The following is a 25,365-nucleotide window of genomic DNA, read 5'->3' as shown; positions in this document are numbered from 1 at the left end:
TACAGTCCATGGGGTCGCAAAGAGTTAGACACGACTGAGCGACTTCACTTTCTTTCTTTCTTTGAATACCACTGCCTGTCAAGCCAACTAAGAGGGTGATTTCTTCAATTTTGGGGGCCAAGACCACCTAAAACTTTCATCCACTGACACCCAAGTCCAGTTAAGGTTTAAAAGTTGACTAGGGAGGGGGGGACTTTGAAGGAGGATGGATACATACATATATATGGCTGAGTCCCTTTGCTATTTACTTGAAGCTATCAAGCATTGTTAATTGGCTTTACTCCAATACAATATAAAAAGTTTAGAAAATAATTTTTTTAATGTAAAAGTTTTAATGTGAAAAAAAAAAAGTTGACCAGAAAGGAGACGGAGCAAAGAGATCCATAGAGAAAAGACAGGATGATCTTGAGGCCAATGATTTGTTGGAACCTGCCCCAAGGCCCTCATGCAAAGGTCCCACAATTCCAGAGACAAAGGCAGATTTCTCTGGACATTTGGCCCAGGAGGGTAGGGAGGAAAGGTCTTGGCTGGCAACAGAGTGGGACAAGCTAGATCAGCCCTTTAGTCTGAAGCCCCTCAGTGCCTTCCTCCAGTCCCTTAAGGCTGGGATGGAAATGACTTACCCAGAGACAGTTCCGAACCACCTGCCGCTCACTCAGTGCCACCTGGTCCCTTGCCATCACAGCACGAAAGCATAATGAGCGCTCAGCGCTGTTTCAGGCACTTACCATGTATTAACTGATTTAATTCTCAGGACAACCCAGAGATCTTATCAGCTGCATAGACCATCATCATCCCATACAGATGAGGAGACTGGGGCCCTGGAAGGAGAAAGGTATTGGTAGACCCAGAAATAGAAGCCAAGCAGTTCAGAAGCCTCCCAAGCATAGTGAAAACGGATCAGCTCCAATCTTCTGGACTCTAGGGTTTCAAAAGGATCCTCTCTCTTGCCTCTTGGGACCCGCAAATAGAGGGAAAGAGGATGTCTCATCAACTGAGGCCCGGAGAAGTGATGTGACTCACCCAAGGTCACACAGCTAGTAAGAGATCTGAGGCACAGGGTAGATGTTCTGACGCTTGGTCAGTTCGCACCCCCAATCCCAGCCCTTCCCTGGACTGGGCGCGGGGAGTGCGGTGGGGTGGGGTGGGGTGGGGGACTGTCTCAGGTTTCTACGCCTGCGGGTGGGCAGAGGGGCGGAGCGGAGCGCGGCCTGCCGGCCTGGGCGCTGTCCACGGTGCTGATACGCCCGCCGCGCCCTTGCTCTCCAAGTGGCCGGCGGGTTCCCCGGGTTTCCCTTCCAGCTTCAGTCAAAGGCGGCTCCCAGCGTTCGGCAGCCCGCCGGGGTCCTCAGGCCTGGCTCCCGGGGCTCCCGGGACTCCCAGGATTCCCCCTCCCCCGGCCGCGCTCAGCCTGCGTCCCCTCCCCCCGCCCCGCCCACGGCCCCTCCCCGCCAGTCCCAGGTCCCTCCCCTCCCCCCTTATCTCTCCCGCCCCCCGCCTTCCCCCCTACTGCTCGTTCGCCAGTTCCGGTCACGTTGCTGGGTGTTTACGCCTGGAGCCCGCCCCGGACCCCCCCCCACGCCGCCCCGCGCACTCGGCGCCCGGGAGCCCCCCGGAGCCCGGGCCCGATCGCCCGGCAGCCTCGCAGTAGCTGATGGCGCCACAGCCCCGGCGGGCGCTGCGGAAACCCGGGCGCAGCTAGCGCGGGGAAGAACAGCGCCTCCCCGGACACAGCCTGGCCCGGACTCGGGGCCCCGCTGGCCCGTCGCTCCCTTAGGTCCCGAAGGTGAGGAGGCCGGTGGGCGTGGGGGGTGGGCGCCCGGGTGGGGAACCGCACGACCCGAGCTCCTGCTCCCCCGGGAGGGCGGGCGCGGGGCTGCGCACCGCAGCGCGGGAGGCGGACAGGACCCGCGGGCTGCTGGCAGAAGTTGTCCTCCGCCGCCCAGACTCCGACCCTTCCTGGCCCTGGCGAAGAGTCCACAGCGGCCCGAGGTGGAGCGACCGCCACCTCCTGCCCTCTGCCACCGCACACATCTTTCTTTCCGCCTGCCTTTCCCTGTCCTCCCTGGGTACCTCTCTTCCCCGTCCTCCTTAGTCTCCACATCCCCCCACTGCCTTCGCTGGGAGTCATATGCGAGGCATAAGCAGGGCAGAACATTAAGACTGAGGGGGTGGAGGCTCCAGTTTCCCCGGGCACCCCACTCCCCGTGTCCCTGGATCTTCAGCTCCACCGAGGTCGGAGCTCCAGGGATCTTCAGTAGAGAGAGGAGCCATAGCCTAGAGGTTTGCGGGGAGGAAGGGCCCCGGAGTGGGGAAGATCACAGGACCTCCACCCCGAAACTGTGGCTCCACAACTGGCCAAGTGACCCCCACCCTGCAGAGAGTCCCAGACGTTTGTCAAGGGCTGACTTTTTGTTTCCAAAGCAAGTCCCCAGGAGAGCCAAGGACTTGGGGGGAGGGGGAGTAATTATTCTTTAATACGTGTACTGCCTTGGCTTGGTGAAGCCCTGCCCTCAGGAAGCTTATGGCTTAGAGCAGAAGCTAGGTTTGCATAAGCACAGGACCACACACACACACAGTAAAGTGTGATACAAGGCAAAATACCCGGGAACAGAAGGAAGGAGAGCCAGCCTGGTGTGGAGAGCCAGGGAAGGCTCCATGGGAAAGGTAGCACTTGAGCAGGGCCCTGAAGCATGGGTCAGGTTTCAGGAGGCAGCAACAGGGTGGGGGATAGTGAGGGGATGTCCATGGCTAGCAGTAAGAGGTAGAATCTGAAAGAAGAGTTCAGACTGCAAATGTGGACTGAGCTTAGACTGTGAAGGGTCTTAAATGCCAGGGTGAACCCCCAATAGGGTGCTCCCAGTTAGTTACCAGGCACTGTAGTTGTATATTTTGAGCAAACTGCTTAACTTCTCTGAGCCTCTGCTTCCTCATCTATGGAGGGGATATACTAATAGAACCTTCAGTGCAGGGTTAGTATAAAGATCAGTGAATTAGGGAGTTCGGGTTAGAACTCAGTCCTGTCACTGCAGAGGGCCTCGGTTCAATCCCTGGTGAGGGACCTAAGATCCTGCAAGCCGGCTGGTAGAGCCAAAAGAAAAAAAAAAAAAAGATAAATAAGTTAATATTCATAAAATAAAATAAGAGCAGTGTCACCCATTTTTCGTTATTATATAGGTATTATTACCTATGCACTGATTTTTTTTTCAACTTAGCCACATGGCTTGCATGGTTCCTCGACTGGAGAGCAAACCCAGGGCCCTTCCAGTGGAAATTCAGAGTCCTAAATGCTGGATACCAGGGAATTCCCCTGATGATTATTATAATAAATATTGTTACCTGTGTATCCATGTCTGAGAAAGATTTCTTGAGTTCCTGCTCTCCTTCCTACTCCAGACCTGAGAGTTGGGTAGTGAAGAGGAATGAGAGCCAAGAAAAATAAAGAACATACTAATTCATTTATTTATCCATATATTACCATGCCTATCTTATCTAATATGCCTGCCCGGACTATAAGAATGATAAACATAGTTTAACATTCTCCTCAGTTGGAAAGATCCCCTGGAGAAGGGAATGGCAACCCACTCCAGTATGCTTGCCTGGAGAATTCTATGGACAGAGGAGCCTGGTGGGCTACAATCCACGGGTTCGCAGAGAGTTGCACATGACTGAGCAACTAACATGAAACAGGAGTGCATACTTAAAGAATCTGAACAAAATATGGGTATTTGAGTGTTCAGAACAGTACAAGGATATGTGTTGACTCAATAAATATTTTCAGTCCCAAAGAGAAAAGAAGCCCCAAGTATGAAATTGAAACTGGGACAAGAGAAAAAGTCAGAGGCTGCAGCGTGGCAGACAACACAAACTCCATGTAAGCAGAAAGCAAGAGGCTTCAATTCTGGTTCCTCTCCCAGGCATGGTGTCTGCCTGAGAGAGAGATGGGGGCAGCAGAGACCAAGGGGAGCAGGTCTAAGGAAAGGAGGAAGTCAGCTGCTCAAGGAAAAATTGGGTGGTATAAGTGGTCTCCAAACTTTCGGTTAGTGAAAGCCCTTTCTCCAATGAACTTGTATGCACAAGCCCATCACATAAAGAGGAATAAAGACAGCAAAGCTTCCAGTCCTGTCTTCTGCCCTCAAACCTCTTGGCAACATCTGAGATCCCTTTACAGAACTCAGGTTCTATGGAGCAAAGTGTGAAAAACACTGTTTGAGATGATTCTTTGAGCCCTGAGTGCTATGATGCTGTACTTTCTGGAATTCTTTCAACTCAACAAGCTCTAAGAACTGAAGAGGAGAGAGAACTACAGTTTCTTCTTTGTCCAGTCTGTGGTAGGCAGATAGCTGAAGAAGGAAGGAATACCCATAAGCTCCACAAAGGTAAGCAGAAAATGAAGTCATTTTCAGAGATCAGGAGCCCTGGCCTTAGAAAGTTAGAATTGTGCCAAAGTCACAGAGTTCCTGGGCCTCACACTTTGTTGATGATTGGGGACCTGAGAGATTTCTCCCACCAACTTCACCAAGAGGGAAAAATATTTGTAACTTTTAAACAGAGAAGCATGTCAAAAATACTTGGAATCTGGTGGCTCAGATGGTAAAGAATCTGCCTGCAATGTAGGAGACCTTGGGTTCGATTCCTGGGTTGTGAAGATCTCCTGGAGAAGGGAATGGCAATCCACTCCAGATTCTTGCCTGGAGAATTCCATGGAAAGAGGAGCTTGGCGGGCTACAGTCCATAGGGTTGCAAAGAGTCGGACACAACTGAACAACTAACGCTTTCACTTTTTTGGCAGCCCAGTGGTTAAGACTCCATGCTTCCAGGGCAGGGGATGTGGGTTCAAGCCCTGGTCAGGGAACTAAGATCCTGCATGCTACATGATACGGCCAAAAAACAATTTCTCTTAATATAGTACTTGGAATTAACTCTGTAAATGATGAAGCTTGTATTACAGATCTGCTTTTATTCTTGATGGCAATTCTTAAAAATGAACTTTTTTAGAAAATCAAACTAGAAAATTCAAAGAAAGAACTAGGTGCACTAGGAGAAGGTGGGCAGCAGAAACAATGCAGGCCCTGAGCCAGTCAGGATGTTGGGCAGACGCCAGGGACCCTTCTCACCAAGCACTTTAAATCCGGGAGTTTGAGCACCTCAGGCTGGGTGTGGGGAGAAGATGGCACTGAGAACTCTAACTCTTCATCCGCCGCCACTGGCCTGGACCAAGTCCTCAGGCAAGAGCATCTTCTGAAATCTGGAGCCTCCAGCACTGCGTATCTTTGCGAAAATCTGACATTTTCCTGGCTTGGGCCTTCTGAAGCGCCTGTGATTCCCCAGCAACACAGCAATCTGTGTTGTGCCAGGTTCCTCCTTCCTCACCCTATCCCACACCCTCCCCCAAACAAACCAAACAATCACGTCTAAGAAAGAATATTTGCCAAGATCGTTTGTGACCCAAATATCTGCCCTGAGAAGAACAGCCTGCCTGGTTGGAAGCAAACACTCAAGTCCTTCTGGGAAGGCGCAGAAACAGCTGGCTGGTTCAGTCTCTCACCGTGGCCAGGGTCTGCTCTCCAGGGCTGTGTGAAGAGGGCTTTACCCTCCAGAAATATTTGCATTTCAGCAGCAGGGAACAGACATTTTTCTCTCTTCATCCTAAGCATAGATCCCCACACCTTTCATCTTCCAGGTGCATGACAGTAGAGAGACAGATGCAAGAAAAGCAGGAACCCCCCAACAAAACACACACACACAAATATGCACACATACTTGCACTCCTGGAGGCATGCACGCAGGTTCAGGTATACGTGCAGACACAGCCACACACATCACAACAGAGATATACAATAGCACAGATATAGTTCACCTGTTTCTCACCAGTTATGCACCAGATTACTGACTGTCTGCTTGACATCTATTTCTCCTTGTTTGAAGTCTCCTGAGCATGTCAAATCTAACATGTCTCGGGCTGGAACCCACCTTTTCTGTAAATCTGCTTCTCTATCAGTCTGTCCCAGCTCCACAAATTCACTCACTCATGGAGTCTATGTATACTTAGTAAGTAGCTCCTATTTGCCAGAGTCTATGCCAGGTATTAGGGAACAGGAAGAAACAAAACAGTCCTTCATCTTATATTGCCAACAATCTGGCCGGGGAAACAGATAATAAGCAAAAATGTGATATATTCTTGTGATGGTAAGTTCATGAGAAAAAAAAAATGGAGAATGACAGCGGATTCTGTTTGCTTGTTTGTTTGGGCTGCAACACACAGCTTGTAAGATCTTAGTTCCCCCATCAGGGATCAAACTTGGACCCTAACCACTGGACCGCCAGGGAATTCCCAATGGTTCTGTTATAAATATAAATGCTCTATCATTTTATTTTCCTTTTTTTTTTTGGACTGTGCCACTCCCTGTGGGAGATCCTAGTTCCCTAATCAGCAATCGAACCCACACCCTCTGCTGTGGAAGCCCAGAGTCTTAACCACTGAACCGCCAGGGAAGTCCTGCCTAACAGTTCTGTTTTAAATCAGGTAATCAGAGATGCGGCTCAGCAGTAAAGAATCCACCAGCCGAGGCAGGAGACCAGAGTTCGATCCCTGGGTCAGGAAGATCTTCTGGAGAAGGAAATGGCAACCCATTCCAGTATTCTTGCCTGGGAAATCCCATGGACAGAGGAGCCTGGCAGGCTACAGCCCATGGGGTCAAAAAGAGTCCAACATAACCGAACAACTAAACAAAAACAAGTCAGAAAAGGGCCCTGAACTAGAGTCCTGAATGCAGGGAAGGAATGTGCCTGCACATATCCTGGAGAAGCACCTTTCTGGAAGAGGGGACAGCACTGACAAAGTCCCTGCGGCTAGAGTGTGGTGGGCAAGTTGGATAAAAAGGAAGGAAGCTAAAGGGACTGGGGTGGAGCCAGCAACGGAACAGTGCGAGATGAGGGCAAACAGAGCCAGAGGCGACTGGGTTTCAGGAGAACTTTGGGTTTGGTTTTAAGTGAGATGGGAGGGTTTTGGTTGAGGGCAGAGAGATGTCATCAGATTTGCTGAAGGAGGCCATTGCAGGGGTATACCAGAGGGATGGTGGGATTCTCTGGTAGCTCAGTTGGTAAAGAATCCGCCTGCAATGCAGGAGACCCCAGTTCAATTCCTGGGTCAGGAAGATCCCCTGGAGAAGGGATAGGCTACCCACTCCATTATTCTTGGGCTTCCCTGGTGCCTCAGCTGGTAGAGAATCTGCCTGCAGTGCGGGAGACCTGGGTTTGATCCCTGGGTTGGGAAGATCCCCTGGAGGAGGGAACGGCTACCCATTCCAGTATCCTGGCCTGGACGTGTAGCGTGCCAGGCTCCTCTGTCCATGGTATCCTCTAGGCAAGAACACTAGAGTGGGTTGCCGTGCCCTTCTCCAAGGGATCTTCCCAACCCAGGGGTTGAACCCACATCTCTTGTGTCTCTTGCATTGCAGGCGGATTATTGACCCACTGAGCCACCTGGGAAGCCTCAAACAACAACAAGTGCATTTATTTATTTATTTGACTGCCCCAGGTCTTAGTTGCAGCTTGCAAACTTTTGGTTGGGGCATATGGGATCTAGTTCCCTGACCAGGGATCGAACCTGGACCCCCTGCATTGGGAGCATGGAGGCTTAGCCACTGGACCACAAGGGAAGTCCTTAGGCTTTTTTTTTTTTTTTTTGAAGGTAAAGACAACAGGATTTGCAAACAAGTTGGCTGTAAAATATAAGAAAGGAATCAAAGATGACTCCTAGGTTTTTGGCCTGACCAACTGAGTTCCCTCTATCAAGATGGCAAACACCTGGTCAGGGCAGACTTGGAGGAGGAATCATAAGAGTTCAGTATTGAGACTTGAGGAATGGTCTTGAGAGTATTGAGAGTTAAGTCTGAGGGACCTATTAGACACCCAAGTGGTGGTGTTAAGAGATTTAATTTAGGGGTCAGCATATAAATATTGGGTTGGCCGTAATATTTCATTTGGATTTTTTCATTCTTTTTTTTCACTCAGTTCATTTGGATTTTTAGTAAGATGTTATGGAAAAACCTGAACAACCTTTCTGAACAATCCAATAGCATTTACAGCCATGGGATTGAATGAGATCATGGAGGGAGATGAAGAAATGAGGAAAGATCCAGTAAATGTGCCTTCATACTTGAGTTTCCCAGACTGGAAAGCTGGGAGACATCCTGGACAACGTTCCTTTCCCCATGAGCATGATCTAATCCAGCCTGTTCCCTCATCCTGCCAGTTCTACCCCCAGAATACACCTGGACCTTCTCTCCACCTCCACCTCCATCATCAGGTCCAGGCCTGTATCATCTCTCACCTTGGCAACCGCTCCATTTGCCAGCTGACCTCGAGTCTGTCTGTTCTGCCCCCCCTAATCTGCCCTCCAATGGTCTTTTAAAAACACAAATCATATCATGTTCATTTCTTGCTTAAAGTCGTTTAATAAAGTCCCAATTCATTTAGCATTAATCCACAACTCTTAACATAGTTTACAAGTCTTTGGGAGATCTTTCACTTGCCAAACCTCGCTTCCTGCAACTCTCCCCTAATACTTTACACTTCAAAATTTCACCACCAGTGGCCAGGTCTCCATTCCTCAAGACCACATAAAACACTTAAACACAAAGCTTGGGGACTTCTCCAATGTGGTCCAGTGGCTAAGACTCCTTATTCCCAATGCAGGGGACTGGGTTCAGTCCCTGGTCAAGGAACGAGCTCCCACATGTTGCAACTGAGTTTTCATGCCTCAACTAAAGATCCTGCATGCCACAACTGACCCAGCACAGCCAAATAAATGAACCAACTTTTTTTTAAAGCTTGGCATATAATAGGCACTCAGTGAATGTGAGCTGTCATGATTATTCCACCTCTGGGCTTCACAGATGCTGTTCCCTGTTTCAGATGTTCTTCCCTTTACCCTTCTAGTTCCTCCTCCTCCTTCAAGTCTGTATTAGTGTTCTATTGCTGCATCAATTTATTATCTCACAGTTTCCAATGATAGGAAGTCTGGCACGTTCTACTTGGGTCTCACTCAGGGTCTCCCAAGCCTGAAATCAAGGTGGGCCTGCATCCTTCTCTGAAGACCCATCTAGCGAAAGATCTGCTTCCAAGATCCCATTGGTTGTTGGCAGAATTTGCTTCTTTGTAGCTGTAGGACTGGAGTCCCCGTTTTCTTGCTTACTGTCAGGGACCATCCTCAGCAACGAGAAGCCTCGCTCAGGCCCTGCTGTGGCTGCCTCCACGGGCTCTCTCACAGCTGGGCAGTTTTTCCCTTCTAGTGTGCATGCCTGCTCTGTCATTCAGCTGTGTCCGACTCTTTGTGATCCCATAGACTCCTCTGTCCATGGAACTTTCCAGGCAAGCATACTGGAGTGGGTTGCCCCTTCCTACTCTAGGTCTTCCCCTCCCAGGGATTGAACCTGTGTCTCTTGTATCTCCTGCATTGGCAGGTGGATTCTTTACCTCTGAGCCACCTGGGAAGCCTTTGCTGCTTCTAGGCCAGCAGCCAAATATCTCTCAGGCTTCAGATCTCTTCCTACAGCAAGAGCCCTTTGAACCTGCCTCACCCAGAATAATCTGATTTTTTTTTTAACTCATAGTCAACCGATTGGAGATCTCTGTAAAATTACATCTGTAAAATCCTTCACCTTTGCCATATAACCTGATCACAGGAGTGAAACCTGTCGTTTTCACAATCCCACCCATACCCAAGGAGGGGGGACAAGATAGGAGAGTGTGTCTTCCAGGGGCTGGGAATCTTGGGGACCATCTTGGAATCCTTCTTGCCACAAGGTCTCAGCCTAAAATCATTTCTACAAGGAGACCTTCCTTGACTCCTAATTTAAACTAGGGCCCACTGTATATTCTTACACATTACTCTGCAGATTTCTTTCATGGCTCTTGTAGGTTGTCGTTTTTAACTTATTTGTATTGTTTGCTTGATATTTATTTATTTGGCTGCATTGGGCCTTAGTTGTGACAGGCAGGAACTTCACTGCGTCGTACGGGATCTTTCATTGCAGTGCACAGACTCTGTGGGCTTAGTGGGTCCTTGGCATGTGGGATCTTAAGTTCCCCGACCAGGGATCAAACCTGCATCCTTGCCATTGCAAGGCAGATTCATAACCACTGGACCACCAGGGAAGTCCTTATTATTTGTTTGTTGAATGCACCTATTTATATGTTTGATTCTCTCCTCCTCACCCTGTGAGAATAGAAAGCAGGAATATTGTTTCGTTCATCACTGTGCCCCTGTGCCCAGCACAGTGGTTGGTAATGTTAGGTCACTGAATGAATGCATGATGAGCAAATGAGCGGATGTGGGCAGGGATGAACCTCCTCACACATTAGACAGAGAGGAAAAGAGATGAAGTGTTGACTGAGCCAGGTCCTCTGCTACATGCTCTAGAATTTCTATTTTCATTTAACCTTCACAGTCATCCCAGGACTGTTACTATGAGTAGCCTCATCTTATAGAAAGGGAAAGCAAGGTTCAGAGAGGTTAACTTTCTTGCCCAAAGATACACAGCGGGGAACCGAAAGACCTAGGATTCAAACCCAGGACTGTTTTCAGTGTAAATACTGGAAAATTTCTTTGGATTCAAAAGACTTGGTTGGAGAACTGGATCTGCTGTTGCTCACTGGCCGCGTGAACTGGCACAACTCACTTCCGTTCTGAGTCTGGGTCTTTGTGAAACGGAGGTGGTGGTACCTACTGAAGAGCAGTTGGCAGAAGTAAAGTCATGTGCACGACGTTCCCTAAACATAGCAGAGCGGTCAGTAAATGTAACCAGTGATTCCCACAGACCAAAGAACGCCCCCACCCAGCTGAAATGAAAGCTCACTTGGTTGGATTAGGAAAGCCTTGGAGGTACAAGGAAAGGGGGCCCCAAGAGAGGAACCTGTGAATGTGAGGTTCTCATTCTCAGTCCTGCTGGCTGTGCTTCTACCAAGGACAAGCTGGATTTGCAGAGGCTTACCAGCAGTTCTGTATGAAGGAACCGCTGCTGGACAGAACAGTCCATCAGCTGGTTCTCCTCTCCCCTGGCGAGGCATCCCTAGGGCAGGTGGAGGAAAGGCCTCCACAAGCTTTGGGAATCCCTGGCAGAGGAGGCATGAGCTCTGAGTCCTGGACGTCAGAGGTCTGGGCTTCCGCTGCCCTCTGCCTCCTGTTTTTGCCCTCTGCCTATGCTTTCCCAAGATGCTGATCATCACAGAATAGACTCACGGGGAAAGGGGCAGGGTCAGAAGAGGGAGCGCTAGAGAGCCAGGCCATCATTAGGAGTCAGGGATGTAAGTCTTCCTCTCCCACCAGAGTGTCAGAGCTTCCACCAGGGATCTACTCCTTGGGTCTCCTTATCACACTCCCCCACTCCCCTTGGGAAAAGGGCTTCTACTACCTGCCTTCAGCCCATGGAATTAGTGTCAGTGAAACATTCATCAGACCTTCCTCCTCTGTGACCTGGAAGAGCCCAGAGCCCTGGGTTGAGGTTAAGTCAAAGAAATGCAGTTGAACTGGAGGAAGGTTGTGCTGTAACCATCAAGCGTGTACTCAGTCGCTCAGTCGTGTCCAGCTCTTTGCAACCCCATGGACTGTAGCCTACCAGGCTCCTCTGTCCATGGGATTTTCCAGGCAAGATACTAGAGTGGGTTGCCGCTTCCTCCTCCAGGGGATCGTCCTGACCCAGGGATTGAACCCACATCTCCTTCATTAGTAGATGGGTTCTTTACCACTGAGTCACCTGGTAAGCCCTCTAACCATCAGTCCTGCCAACTGATGGTTGCCCTTGAACAACCATCAAGGGCAGAGCTGGAGAGGGTTCAGGATTCACCCTCTCCACAATCCCCTAATTTTACCCAAGAGAAAACCAAGAGCCTAGAGAAGGGGAGGGCTTGCCCGAAGTCACACCGCTGGTTAAGAAGCAGACTAGAACCCAAATCTCTGTCTCTCTTTACTGACTTTGCTGCTCCGTCCCTTTTCCTTGCTGAGATATAGAAGAGGCTGAAGTTTCATGGGGGCAAGGAACTAAAGTCATTCCCTCTGAGCCTCTGGTTCTTCATCTGTTGAATGGGAATAATCATACTTCCTGCCAACACACCCACTTGCTTCAGAAGTTTCAGTGAGTAAATACAGGGGGCATGACTTCAGGGGCAGAATCATCTACCTGGTACAGCAGGACCCCAGATTGAAGATCACTGAAAGGATCTGAAGGTGGACAGGGTGGATGGGCCCAGAAAATGTGGGTTCACCTTGTTATCCTCCCCAGGTGGGGCCCAGGCCTGGGTTGCCATGGACACCGTGTCCCTGGAGCATCAGATCCAGAGCGTGCAACGCCACATCAGCTTCCTGAAAAAAGAGCAGATGGCCCTGCTGCGAGACCTGCACCTGGAGATCCTGAGGCTGCAGAAACGCTGCTCGGGTGAGGCCTGGAGGGATGCTGGGGGCAACTGTCAGCAGCAGCACTGTCTCTGATGGGGTGCCCGCCCTCAGCCTCCCTAAGCCAGGCAGGTTCTCATCACCCCTTTCTCATGGTGAAGAAACTGAGTCTTGGGGAAGTGAGACACACGGAACGTTCAAGCACCTCCCAGCCCTAAGAAGCCCTCAGTCTTGAACTTCCCTGGTGGTTCTGTGGTTAAGACCTCATGCTTCCACCACAAGGGCCATGGGTTCGATCCCTAGTCGGGGAACTAAGATCCCATGTGTTGTGTGTCATGATCAAGAAATAAATTTATTAAAAGAAATACACACAAAAAAAATAAAGAAAGCTGGCAGTTCATAGGCAGGTCCATGCTCAGCTTGAGGCATAAGTGATGAGGAGGCCAAGTATCCCACACTGTCCCGAGGAGTAAGCATTTCCTCTCCCTGAGGGCTGAGTAAGATTTAGACATGCTGAGATATTATGGGGCAATGCGAATGGAGAAAACTTTGCAAAGGAACAGCATGGCAAAGTCCAGAAGGTAGGAAATCAAAAGTTCATGAAAAGTTCTATTTGACTGGATTACCCTCTACTTAAAGCTGATGAGAAATATGGCTGGAGCCAGAACATGGAAGACCTTGACCAATATCAGGATGGCTAAGAAGTTTGGCCTGTCCTCCTGGGTAGTAGGGAGCCACTGAAGGTTCTTGAGCAACCTCATGCTACCTTAAGAAACTCAATCCAGCAGTTGTATGGCAGATGAATTGGTGGGAGAGGGAGGCGGGGGAACTAGTGACAGGTCCAGGGGAGAGATGAAAGGGGATGGAAAGGGGAGTACCAGTGGGATGCAGAGGGACCTGGCAACCAATCAGATTTGTAAGCAGGTCAGAGGGAGGCAACAGGGATGATGTAAACCTCATGCCTGACCTCTACTCTTGGACCTCAGGTCTCAGCTGCATGGCCCTCTCAGAGGCTTGGCCATGGCCCAAATGCTCACCCTGCATCTTCAAGTGCAGGCCTTACAGCCAGTGATTCAGTGTCTCAGCTAGAACAGCACAATCTCATCATTGTACAAATATGTAAACTGAGGCACAGAGACAGAGAGTGAGCCTCACCATGTATCAGAGTCAGGATTAGAACCTAAGGCTCCACATACCCAGTCGTGAAGCATCTGTGGCTTTTTTTCTGGACATACCACACAGCTTATGGGATCTTAGTTCTCTGACCAGGGATCGAACCCTCGGCCCCTGCAGTGGAAGCACCAAGTCTTAACCACTGGACCACCAGGGAAGTCCCCTCTGCTGCTTTCCACCCATCCTCTTCCCAGCATACTCAGATTTCCACTTCCCTTCCCTCCCCTACTTGTGGGAGTCTCCCCCTTCCCCAGAAAGAAACTGAGGCTCAAAGGGTTTGAGTGACCCACCTGGCTTCTCACTCTATGGCACGAGAAGCCACCAGTCCTGACCTTCAGCTACCACAGTCCCCTCTAGCTCCATATATGGGTTTAGCTGCCACCTGCCAAGACCAGACTTCTTGTCATCTCCCCCAAAGCCTGACAGGCAGCAGAGGCTAGCCCTTGGGGACATGGATGCCCTCCACCATCTCACTCCTGCCCGATGCCACTTTTTTACTGTAGTAATGACATTAAAGGGATATTGACATGAGTGAACCCTAAGACCCTGTAGCTCTTTCTCTAATTTCTTTTTGCTTCATAATAATTCTGAAGACCTGGGTCCTTCCACTCAGGATGCAGGCCAGGATCCCAAGAAAATGGGTTGCTGTTGTTCCATCACCAAGTCATGTCTGACTCTTCACGACCCCATGGACAGCAACACGCCAGGCTTCCCTGTCCCTCACCATCTCCCGGAGTTTGCCCAAGTTCATGTCCATTGCATCAGTGATGCCATTCAACCATCTCATCCTCTGTAAGAAAGTGTAACGGGCAGGAACAGAGGGCCTTCAGCCCCCACCCTCCTTCTCAGACAAGTATGGGCCTGCAGCCTCTTAGTTATTGATTAAAGAGATAAAAATAACTCTGGGCTGGCCTGGAGCAGCCACTCGTGGGGCTGAAATGACTGAATAAGGCCCTCCCTCCAAGGGGTGGAGGAGAGAGTGGGAGAGGAGAGAGGACAAAGGAGATGTTTTTAAAAAGAGATTAAAGAAGGATCCAGAGAGTGCAAAAGGATAAGAGTGAGAAAGGGCTGGTATAGGAACCAGGAGGGCAGGGCTTAGGGAAGAAACTGCCCAAGAAGGGGTGATAATTCAAAATTAAAGGGGCTTGAGAGGTAGGTAGGTGTGTTCTGGTTGGGAAGGTAGCTTGGATGATGATAAGAGCTGATTCAGCTAGACTGGGCCCTTTATTTCTTTTCCCTTAGTAAAGAATCTGCCTGCAATGCCAGAGACTCAGATTCGATCCCTGGGTCAGGAAGATCCCCTGCAGAAGGAAATGGCAACCCACTCCAGTATTCTTGCCTGGAGAATCCCATGGACAGAGGAGCCTGGCAGGCTGCAGTCCATGGGCTCGCAAAGAGTCAGACACCACTGAGCGACGAACACTTTCACTTTCATAGGTGAGAAGACGGAGGCACAGAGAGGTGTTGTCACTGGCCTGCGGTCACACAGTGCGTCTGACCTCACAGTGTGTGTGCCTGCTAAGTCGCTTCAGTCGTGTCCAACTCTTTGTGACCCCAGGGACTGTAGCCCACCAGGCTCCTCTGTCCATGGGATTCTCCAGGCAAGAATACTGGAGTGGGTTGCCATGCCCTCCTCCAGGGGATCTTCCTGACCCAGGGATCGAACCCGCGTCTCCTGCATCACCTGCATTGGCAGGCGGGTTCTTTACCACTAGCGCCGCCTGGGAAGCCGGTGCCCTCATGCATACTCATCTAAACCACCGGGACTCTGGCTGGAAGAGAAGCAGGGAGATCTGATGGATGAGGGAGTGGAGCCCAGCTGGGATTCTGTCTCCCCTCCTCCAACTCTGGTGGTTAAAGGCTAAGAAGAAACAAGCCCACAGGCAGTTAGTGACAGAGCCAGAGTCCCTTGGGCTACTCCCCAAACCTAGTCCAGGGCCCCACTGGGTGTACATCCCAGGGCCGTGGAGGAGGGGCCAGGTTGGCCCCAGGAAGCCCTGGGGGAGGTTCAGGCTCTGGTCACACCAAAAGGCCCCGGCACTCCAGGCTCTCTGTCTCCTGGAAACAGCTGGCCTCCCCAGGGAAGGCACCTCCGGTAATGCCCTTGGTATCTAGAAGAGCCTGGTGAGGGCAGCGAGGAGGGGCAGGTGGAAGGCCCACAAGGTGAGTCTCTCTCTGTTGGTACTGCCAGACAGTGGACCCGGGAATCTGCTACCTTCCCCCACCCCCACCTTCACACCTTCTCCCTTTGGGCACAGACTGCGTCCCTGCAGGTACACGCAGGTGCCCCTGAGAGGTGCCCTCTGTCATAGGCAGCTGCCCCTCCTGGGCTCCCTCCTGCCCTTCTCCCAGCCCTTGAGCCCTGATGGAGTTGGGATGGAGTGGAGTGGGGAGCGGGCTGGAAAAACAATCAGACTCAGCTGGCTGAGGGGCGGGTCTCAAAGGGATGGGGACTGGGGACAGGCGGAGAAGGAGACTGCTCCTGCACTAGTGCCCTTGGGGGGCCCCTTGGCTGCTCCCTGCCCCCCCGTATGCCCTCAGCACCAGGTGCCTTTGCTTCACTAGGTGGCTCTGTCCTTGAAGCTCCTCTCCCTCCTCCATGAAATGTGGCAAAACCAGGACTTAGAAAGGGCAGGGCTTGTGTTTAGAAAAGAACCTGGGCACAGCAGTACTGGCTGTGAAACCATTGAAACACACATGTCCTATTGGTAAATAGCCACCACCCTGAATCCCCTTTTAGTGTCCCCAGGCAGCCCACCCAGGACACTCCAGCCTTCCCAGACTAACCAAACCACCACCATAGTGGGAGGTGAAAAATCTCTTGTTTTGTTTGAATTGGTGGGTCTGACTCTTTGCACTCCGTGGACTGTAGCCCGCCAGGCTCCTCTGTCCATGGGATTTCCCAGGCAAGAATACTGGAGTAGGTTGCCATTTCCTTCTGCAGGGGATTGTCCTGACCCAGGGATCGAACTAAAGTCTCCCTGCGTTGCAGGAAGGATTCTTTACCAACTATGCCAAGTCAGACCCTACCCAGACCCACCAATAGACACTGAAAGGTCTGTGCCCTGGACAGCAGGGGTCTGCCAGAATGGCTCTGATTGGTTGGCATGTTAAATATTTGTACATCACCTCTGGAAAGGGGCAAATACTCCCCCCACCACCAGCTCCAAAAGCAAGCCTCCGTCCCACAAGGGTTGAACTAATCCCCAAATTCAGGACACAGACCTTATATTGGAAAGATCTCTGGACTTAGAATCAGGCAGATCAGGTTCAGGTTATGCCTCTGATAACCTCTCTTTCATCTCTTTCCCCCTGGACTGCATTAAAATGGGTGTGGGGGGTGGTTTGAATGGTTTCTGAGCATCCTTATATTCAGTGTTACTGGGTTGTGAGTCTTAATCTCACGCACATATTCTCTCTCTGTTTCTATATACACAACTGCCTTTTCTTATCTCTGCCCCCAGAACTGACCCATGACCTGGAGGTGAGAGAGGCCCAATCGCACCAGCAAGGTAAGAGAACAACTGGTCACCATTTCCCCACCACTTAGGACCCAAGCCTTCTCCGTGCCCAGTCGAGACCTGGGGACAGCCTCATATGCCCACTCAGCTGGGTGACCTTGTGCAGTGAGCAACCCGCGCCACTGCACATGCGGGGCATCCCTGTCTCCATCCAAACTGGGAAAGTGAAAGCAGGAAGGAGATGCTTTCCAGGCAGTGCACGTGCCTAACTTCATTCCTTTGTGACCCACCTCCCCAATCTTCCCATCCTTGTGCAAGTGATTCTCACGGTCAGTGTTCACACTCGCCAAGATGCTGAATGTGAAGATTCAACATGATGGCGATAGGAGGTCTTTGACTTCAAGGAACTTAGTCTAGAGGAGGAGAAAAGAGACACGTGCACATTAGCAAATTCTTCATTTTACAGAAACAGGACTTCTTGTGAGTGTAGCAGTTCCACTAAGGTGTTTGTTTATAGATTATCACTTCATCCATAAAATGGGGAGTAGTGTGGGGAGATAGCATTCAGTGAGTGTAGAGTTTCAGTTTTGCAAGAAGAAAAAATTCTAGAGATCTGTTGCACAACAATGTGAGTATATTAATAGTACTTTAGAGCTAAAAATGGAAAAGGAAATGGCAACTCACCCCAGTATTCTTGCCTGAAAAATCCCATGGACAGAGAAGCCTGACAGGCTACAGTCCATGGGGTCCCAAAGAATTCGGACATGACTGACCGATCAAGCATGCACATCCTTAACCATTTTTAACATACAGTTAAAAATGGTTGAGATGGTAAACTTAGCTATTTGGTTTTTTGCCACAATTAATTTTTTTCAAATGGGAGGATTGCATCTTAATCCCCAGGTTATATGATCTCTGAAAACTAGGACTGGGTGTTACCCATTGCCTTCCAGTACAAGCACATTACCTGATATGGAGAGGGACTCAGTAAATGCTTGATTTAAAATGAACCACAAAAGTAGTATTTCTTTGGCCAGAAGGGTTTTAAGAATGGACTTTTTGCCATGTGAATGTGCTCCTTATAGATCAACAGCTACATGACCAAGAGTTAGGCACAGGAAAGGCTGGAAGGTTAAAGTAAAATGTTAGAAGCCCTACAAATTACCTGCATGTTCATGCATGAAGATCTAAATACTTATGAAATTGAGCTAATTCTGCCCACTATAAGTGGCAGTTGTGGGCACCCTCTTGGTGCATAGTGCTTGGAGGAAGGGGAGGCGGATCCCCAGATATCAGGAAAGAACAACTGTGTCACAGCCGTTGCTTTTGGGGCCTCCCAGGGGGCTCGGGGTAAAGAATCTGCCTGCCAATTCAGGAGACGTAAGAGACACAGGTTTGATCCTTGTGTTGGGAAGATCTCCTGGAGAAGGAAATGACAACCCACTCCAGTATTCTTGCCTGGAAAATCCCATGGACAGAGAAGCCTGGCAGACTACAGTCCATGGGGTCGCAAGGAGTCGGACACGACTGAGCGTGCACTCGTAGTAGTAGCTTTTACTCTACCTACTGTTCTTCCTCTGAAATGGCTTTTGGGATCATCTGGACCCCTGTGCCTTGGGTTGTTGTTTTTTAATTTTTTTAATAAATATTATTTATTTGGCAGCACCAGGTGTTAGTTGCATGCAAGACTTATTTTTTTTTTTAAGTTGCAGCATGCAGGATCTAGTGCCATGAACAGGGATTGAACCCAGGCCCCCTGCATTAGGGGTGAAAGAGTCTTACCCACTGGACCACCAGGGAAGAGTCCCCAGTGTCCTGGTTTTTATCCTCTCTCTCACTGGGCCTAAGAATATTTTTCTTTGTTCTCATTTTCTATGAAAATCACTTGGGGATTTTCCTATCCCCTTTAGAGTCATCTTTTACCTTCCCTTGGTCACCTTTCAGCTACTAATATCCCCATACTCACTCACATGTACCAGTCTTGGGATACGGTCCTGGCTGAGATGGAGCTTATGATTCAGGAGGCAGGAGTCCTCAACCCTGGGGGCGTATGAGAATCACCAGGAAAGATTTAAGAAGCAACAGTGTGCTGGTCCAACCCGGGGAGAGTCTGATTCAGTCCTAATTTGTTAGGGCCCAGGAAACTGTTTTTTAAAACTCTCTAGGGAATTCCCTGCTGGGACAGTGGTTAGGACTCTGTGCTCTCACTGCCAAGGGCCCAGGTTGGATCCCTGGTCAGGGAACTAAAATCTCACAAGCTACAGCTTCAAAGATCAAAATTAATAAATAAAGCTTTCTGGATGTTTCCAGTGTCTAGCCAGGCTTGAAACCGAGTGCAGTGGGCAAAGACAAGCAATAAACACGTAAAAGGGCTTCCCTGGTGGCTCAGACAGTAAAGCGTCTGCCTGCAATGCGGGAGACCCCGGTTCAATTCCTGGGTCGGGAAGATCCCTTGGAGAAGGAAATGGCAATCCACTCCAGCACTCTTGCCTGGAAAATCCCATGGACAGAGGAGCCTGATAGGCTACAGCCTATGGGGTCGCAAAGAGTCGGACACGACTGAGCGACTTCACTTTTCACTTTTATGAAGGAAGCAAGGTTCACAGCACACTGATTCCCCTTTTCCGCTCACACTCCCAGTTCTTTCAGTCCCTTGTTCCTGTGTGTCTCTCCTACCACAGGGCTTTTACACAAGCCCTTCCTTCCGTGGGAAGCATCCTTCTCTGTTCACTACTTAATCCCCATTCATCTGTCAGATCCTAGCCTCGCCATTTCTCTGCTGAGAAGCCTTCTCCGATTAGGCCACAGTCTCCTGTGACAGTCGTGGTGTTGGCAGGCGTCACTCATGCACCTACACACTCTTTTGTGATTGTGTACCGTACATCTCCCCCTGTGCTTACTGAGAGCTTCGTGAGGAACTGTTAACCACCCTATCCGCAATCCTCAACACGACGCACAGAGTCAGGGCTCAACAAATTGTCGTGGAGTGAATAATTGGTCTGGGAAGGGTTTGCTCTTAAGGGCTGCGCGGAAGAGTTAGAGGCTCGGCCACGCAGGAGGCAAGAGCTGGGAGGAGGAAAAAGGCAGGCGAAGGAGTGAGCCCGAGCGCTGCGGGACCTGCAGTCGGGGAGGTGCGGGGCTTCGCTCGGACGATTGGTGAGCGGCGCAGGTCTGGCCAGGCGGAGACCCTCACTCTCCCCTCCCTCTCCCCTACCCAGAGCTGGCGTCCCGGGAACTGGAGAGCAAGTGCCGCGCGCTGGAGTCGCAGCTAGCGGAGCGAGCAGCGGCCAACGCGGAGCTGCGGCGGGAGGTGGCGCAGCGCGAGGCGCTGGTGTCGGCGCTGCGCTGCAGCCTGCGCGCCGAGGAGCGCCGCTTCCTGGAGGAGCTGCGTCGCCGCAGCCACCGAGCCACCGTGCTGAGCACGGAGCTGCAGAAGCACACCGAGGCGGCCGCCTACCTCTCCTGCCAGCTGCATGCGGCGCGCCAGAAACTGCAGACTCCGCGCCCGGGGCCCGGCGCCGCCGCTGCCACCGCCGCCGCCGAGCCCCGGATCCGCCGGCGCACACAGCGGGCCCGCCGCCCGCCCGCCGCCGAGGCCGCCGCCAAGGGCCCCGGCCGGGACTGGGCCGCCTGGGAGCGTGCGGCCGGCGTCCCGGAAGACCTCGATGCCATGCCCGACCCCGCTCTCTTCCTCTACGCGCGGAGGCCCCAGCGGCCCGGCGGCCGCAGCCCGCGCCGGCTGCCTCCCCAGGAACCCCCGGACCAAGCCGGCTCGCCAGCCGCGCCCCGCCCGCCCAGTGCGCCCGCGGACCCGGAGTAGGCGCGGGGCGGGCGGGCGGGCGGGCGGGGAGCCGGGAAAGGCTGGCCTGGGTTTGACTCGGCTCGGGCCAGGGCGGATAGGGTAGGGGCGGGTCCCTGGGGCCGAGAGAGCCAGTCCCTCCCCCAGGGAGCGGGCGGAGGTGGCCCCTGCTCCCCCGCGCGTTCCAGCCGCCCCCGCCTTTTGTATTTCCCGAGGCTTTGAGCTGTCGCCGCAGCTTTGAGCTCTCCTCTCCCGCCGGAGAGCTCCTCCGCCGGGCCCAGCGAAGGCACTTTTTTTTTGCTTGGAGAGGACTCACAGTACCGATCCTCATCTGGTCCCCACCCTGCCACTGGGAGGGGACGGGGCGGGAGTCACGCCCTGACCCAGGAAAGTGACAATCGTTTGGCCGTAGCGGGGAGGCCGGGCTGGCCTACGGAAAGGAACCAGAGTGGCCCTTAGCATCCTTAGGCCTTCCAGCTCCCAGCTACGGCCTCCCCCAGACCTGCACGGCCGCCCTTCCCTCCCAGCCTGCCTCCGAGGGGCGGTTCGGGCTGGGGGCTAAGAGGCTGGACCTTCTCCCTCACATCCCCCCGCCCCCACCAACCTGCTAATAGATCCCTACAGGTGAGCACAGAACACTTTAGAAGACGCCTCCCCCACAGCCTCTGGTGGGGGGAGTGTGGACTTAAGGAAGTTTGAACTTCTGGAAATTAGCACCCATAGACCCTTAGAGAAGATTACAGAATGGGTTTGGTGGCAGAAAACTGTCTCCAATTCTCAGTTCTTCCCGGGTATGTAGACGCCAAGGACACGCCAGAGTCGGGCTGATGGAAGGTTAAAAACTGTGTTCAGGAGGTAGCTGGGAACCTGAAGGCTGCCCTGGGAGTTTCCCTAGTCCTGTTTATTGGTGCTAATTTTGCCCAGCTTCCTAATTAGCTGGTTGCACCCAGAGGCAGGAAGAGGGGCCCTGCTTCTTGGAAGTGGCAGCTGTTGATATAAGTTTGAGTGTGCTGGGGGCGGTGGGCGGGGGGATGAGGGGAACGCAGGTTAGGCCCCGGCCTCGCCCTCGCCAGGACTGCCCGCATCCTATCAGACCTGACAGCGGCGGGGTGTTCAGTGCCCTTTGTCTAGGTTAGGGAGTGGCAGACGAGAAGACTGCTGCCCCACCTCCTAACGCGCTTCTCCCCAGCTCCCCCTCACGACCAAAGGCGGGAAGTGCAGCTCCAGTCCGGTTCATTGCTCGCACCTGAGTCCAGCCTGGAAAGACAAATCCCTAGAACCCTGTCGTCTCGTGCCATCCCTCTTTTGTTGGTCGTGCATCAAGTCCGAAGTGCCTGTGAGGTCTTCCAGGGGCCACCAATGGAGGACATGGGGCAGCAAGAGGCCTTGACCTCACTCACGATGCCCCATCCCAGCAGGTCCTGATCCTCTGCCTGGGGCTGAGACTTCTGCTTGTTGCCCAGAGGTCTGGGAGGTCTCCAGGGGGTGATGAACCCTTTTCCCATCACGGCCCCATGAATAAAAGGGGGAAATATTCCCAGTTACACCCCCTTTCACTGTATAGGTTAGAGGGAGCAGGACACCGGTGAGCATACAAACGTGCAGCCCCCTCCCAGCTCAGGACTGCTGAGACCACTGAGCAATAAGCAGGCCTGGTCTGTGTCCGCCACTGGGGCGCCCTCGGGACGGGCAGTGCTGTCCAGTCTAAAGGGCCTCGGGAGTGGCCTAGAGTCCTTGCTCTGCCTGCTCCCACCTCTCCGCTCCCAAGCCTCTGTGGTTGGACCTCTGCCCTCCGTCTCCCCTCAGGTGTGGGTGACTCATGACCCCTTGCCCCTTGACCTGCTGCCTTCCTTTTCAGAACATGTCCGAGGAGGCCTCTTTCTCTGCTCGGGGCTGTGCTCACTTGAAGGGGCCTAGGACCCTGGGAAGGAGGAGGGAAGGGGGGTCTTCCTGGAGGCACCCACCCAAACCCTCATCTTCCACAACCATACTTTCGGGGTGAACTGGGTGGCTTTGTGATGTCAGCTCTTCTACAGAGATGGGGAAGTACTCTATCCACCCGCCCACCCGCTAAAAGCCATAGCTCCACCCAGCTGGCCTCCCCCGGCTCTGTAGCAATAGCCCTCTTCCTCCTTCCTTCCTCTGTGCCCAGGGAGCCCGGCTGGGGGCCACCACAACACCCCTGCCCCCACGGTCCTCCCTGGTGGCCTGCCCACCTCTCCCCAGGTGATGCATCAGCGCCTCCCATGCTGCTGCTCTTCCAGCAGTAGAGATGACTCTTGTTCCTGAGCTACTTGGAGATCCCTGTCCCCCGCCCCCATGAAAGGTCTTGGAGTGCTGGGGTGGCTGACTCACTGACTCTCAGCTGAGGTGTGGGGGTGCCTGGGAAAGGAAATAACGCACCCATCCCTTCCCCCCTCCACTCAGCAAGCTGGGGGAAGGTCCAAAGCAAATACAGGGTTCCAATTTTAACAGAAATGCCCCCTCCCCATCCCTCTCCTGGAAATAATAGATGAGAAGCTTTCCTCCTCCAGAACCCCCGGAGCGCCAAATAAAATGAATAAGACTGGGAATCAGTGATCTGCCCTTGGCCTCAGTGGCGGGGAACTCCCCAGCCTTGCCCTCAGCTTCTGGCCCTCCCACTCTACCCTGCCAAAGGAGAGACCCCCCTCCTCGAGCCTCTGACAAGTTTGGGTGACTAGAAAGGATATTGCCTTCCCTCTCCCTGCCCCCCACCCCACCTCTCCCCTCTTTGCTGCACGAATCCCATTGGGGGAGGGGTGTGTTGACACAGACACTCAGGGGCCCTAGTTGCAGCCAGGAGCTGCAGGTGGGGACCCCTCCCCATTCTGGAAGCCAGCCTGGGACCTGTGGGCAATACAGCCTGAGGCTTTGTGCCCTTGTCCCCACTCACAATGGCCTGCAATTTGGGGGACCAGTCCGGGGCTGAAATGGGGTAGCCCTTCCCCAAAACATGCAGCAGACTACAGGTCCCCCTGATGGAGCAAAAGGAGGTCAAGAGGGTGTGGAGCAGCACCTCCTCTTTGTGGGGAGCCAGGATTCTCTAAGCAGTCTCGCTGAGCGGCCAGCCTTGAGTAGCGGACCTGTAAGGCTTCAGAAACACCTGGCAGGAGCCCCGCAAGCACGGCAGAGGGATCCTGCTCCAAGTTCTCTGTTGGCTGCGCTTTTTAATCCAGTGCTTTTCAGAGTGTATTCACTCACCTACAGAAATAGAGCCCTGTGCTTTAGGGGTGACTGTCATATGCCTTATTCTTAATAAAATACCTGAAAAACACAGAAGTCAAACTTTTTTCTATGGGCACTCCACCCCACCCCCCACCCCCTGATTGGGCAGGTCTGTGGAAGGGATGTGGAGGAGACAGAATGGTTTGGGAGTTAGCCAGTGGAGTAGGGGGATGGTGGTGAGACTGGGAGCTGAGACTCCCGACTCCCTTCTATGGATAACCCTCACATAAGGCACAAGGCTCTCATCTGAGATGTCCTGAAGCTCAGGCTAGCTCGGTTTCTCTCCATACCACCCCAACCCAACGGAACAAGCAAGACTTTAGATCAGAGGCTCCTGGCTAGGGTTGGCAGGGGTAGATCAGAAGGGTTTTATGCCTGGAATTGCCCATTGTTCTGGCCCAGAAGCAATCCTGGGCTTCTGGATATCTTTGGCAATGCTGGTTCTCCTTCCCTGACACCCATCTCCATATGATGCAGCTACGAGAAGCCCAGCGTCCCAGAGAAGAGCCCTAATCTTATCCTCCGCTCCTGAGAGCTGTCCTGGGACTGCCATTTGGGAGCTCAGCACACTCAGCACCTTCAGGCCCACACATCTTCAGTGTAGGCCTGTGTTGTTGATGGCTCCTGGAGCAAAAGCACCAGCTCTGCAGTCTAAGGATGCAGAGGCCATATGCGTTTTGCCTGCAACCTTTCTTCTGATAACAGTACCTTCTCCCTTGTTAGTCCATGGGCTTCCTGGTGGTTCTAGTGGTAAAGAACTTGCCTGCCAATGCAGGAGAGATAGAGACAGGGTTGGATCCCTGGGTTAGGAAGTTCCCCCGGAGAAGAAAATGGGAACCCACTCCAGTCTTCTTGCTGGAGAATCCCTAGGACAGAGGACCCTGGGGGGGCTACAGTCCATGGAGTTGCAAAGAGTTAGACACGTCTGTAGCAACTTAGCATGCAGGCATGTTAATGCATGTGTTGGGGGCGGGGACTATCCCCACCCATGTGACCTAGGTCACACTAATTGGGTTAGAGGCAGGCATGCAACTCTAAGCCAATGAGAACCCATCGGCTATGGAAAGGTAACCCATACTGTTACCTTTCATTTAACACACAAGTTAGGTGTTAGGGATACAGCAGGGAAACAAACAGGACTACTGCAGGACACATTCTTAGGTGGCTAAGATGGCAGGACATCATCCTGGAAGACTGGCCATTTGCCCCAGGGATGGAGCTACCCAAGCATGAGGCTCCACAAAAAAGTAAAACCAAGAGAGACGGAGACAGGGACTTCTCCGGCAGTCCAG

General features: G+C 52.2%; 1 protein-coding gene across 1 annotated transcript; it reads left to right on the top strand.

Annotated features, from left to right (window-relative positions):
* Positions 1–1,537: 1,537 nt before the first annotated feature.
* Positions 1,538–24,127, top strand: CCDC92B (coiled-coil domain containing 92B). The gene is made up of 4 exons (XM_069542761.1): positions 1,538–1,786; positions 12,285–12,437; positions 17,032–17,079; positions 20,247–24,127. The coding sequence occupies exons 2-4, from the start codon at positions 12,308–12,310 to the stop codon at positions 20,846–20,848; spliced, it is 780 nt and encodes a 259-aa protein (XP_069398862.1). The 5' UTR covers positions 1,538–1,786; positions 12,285–12,307; the 3' UTR covers positions 20,849–24,127.
* Positions 24,128–25,365: the final 1,238 nt, after the last annotated feature.

The sequence above is a fragment of the Ovis canadensis genome, chromosome 11 (genome assembly GCF_042477335.2).
Source record: "Ovis canadensis isolate MfBH-ARS-UI-01 breed Bighorn chromosome 11, ARS-UI_OviCan_v2, whole genome shotgun sequence".
NCBI classification, from domain to species: domain Eukaryota; kingdom Metazoa; phylum Chordata; class Mammalia; order Artiodactyla; family Bovidae; genus Ovis; species Ovis canadensis.
The sequence above is the reverse complement of the archived record's forward strand: the minus strand, read 5'-3'. Positions and strand labels throughout refer to the sequence as shown.

Bases quoted from the DNA above. Each gene is read 5' to 3' on its own strand.
- CCDC92B (XM_069542761.1), top strand. From the start codon at position 12,308: ATGGACACCGTGTCCCTGGAGCATCAGATCCAGAGCGTGCAACGCCAC. The intron at 12,438-17,031 runs GTGAGGCCTGGA...CTCTGCCCCCAG, and splicing joins GCTGCAGAAACGCTGCTCGG to AACTGACCCATGACCTGGAG. The intron at 17,080-20,246 runs GTAAGAGAACAA...TCCCCTACCCAG, and splicing joins GGCCCAATCGCACCAGCAAG to AGCTGGCGTCCCGGGAACTG.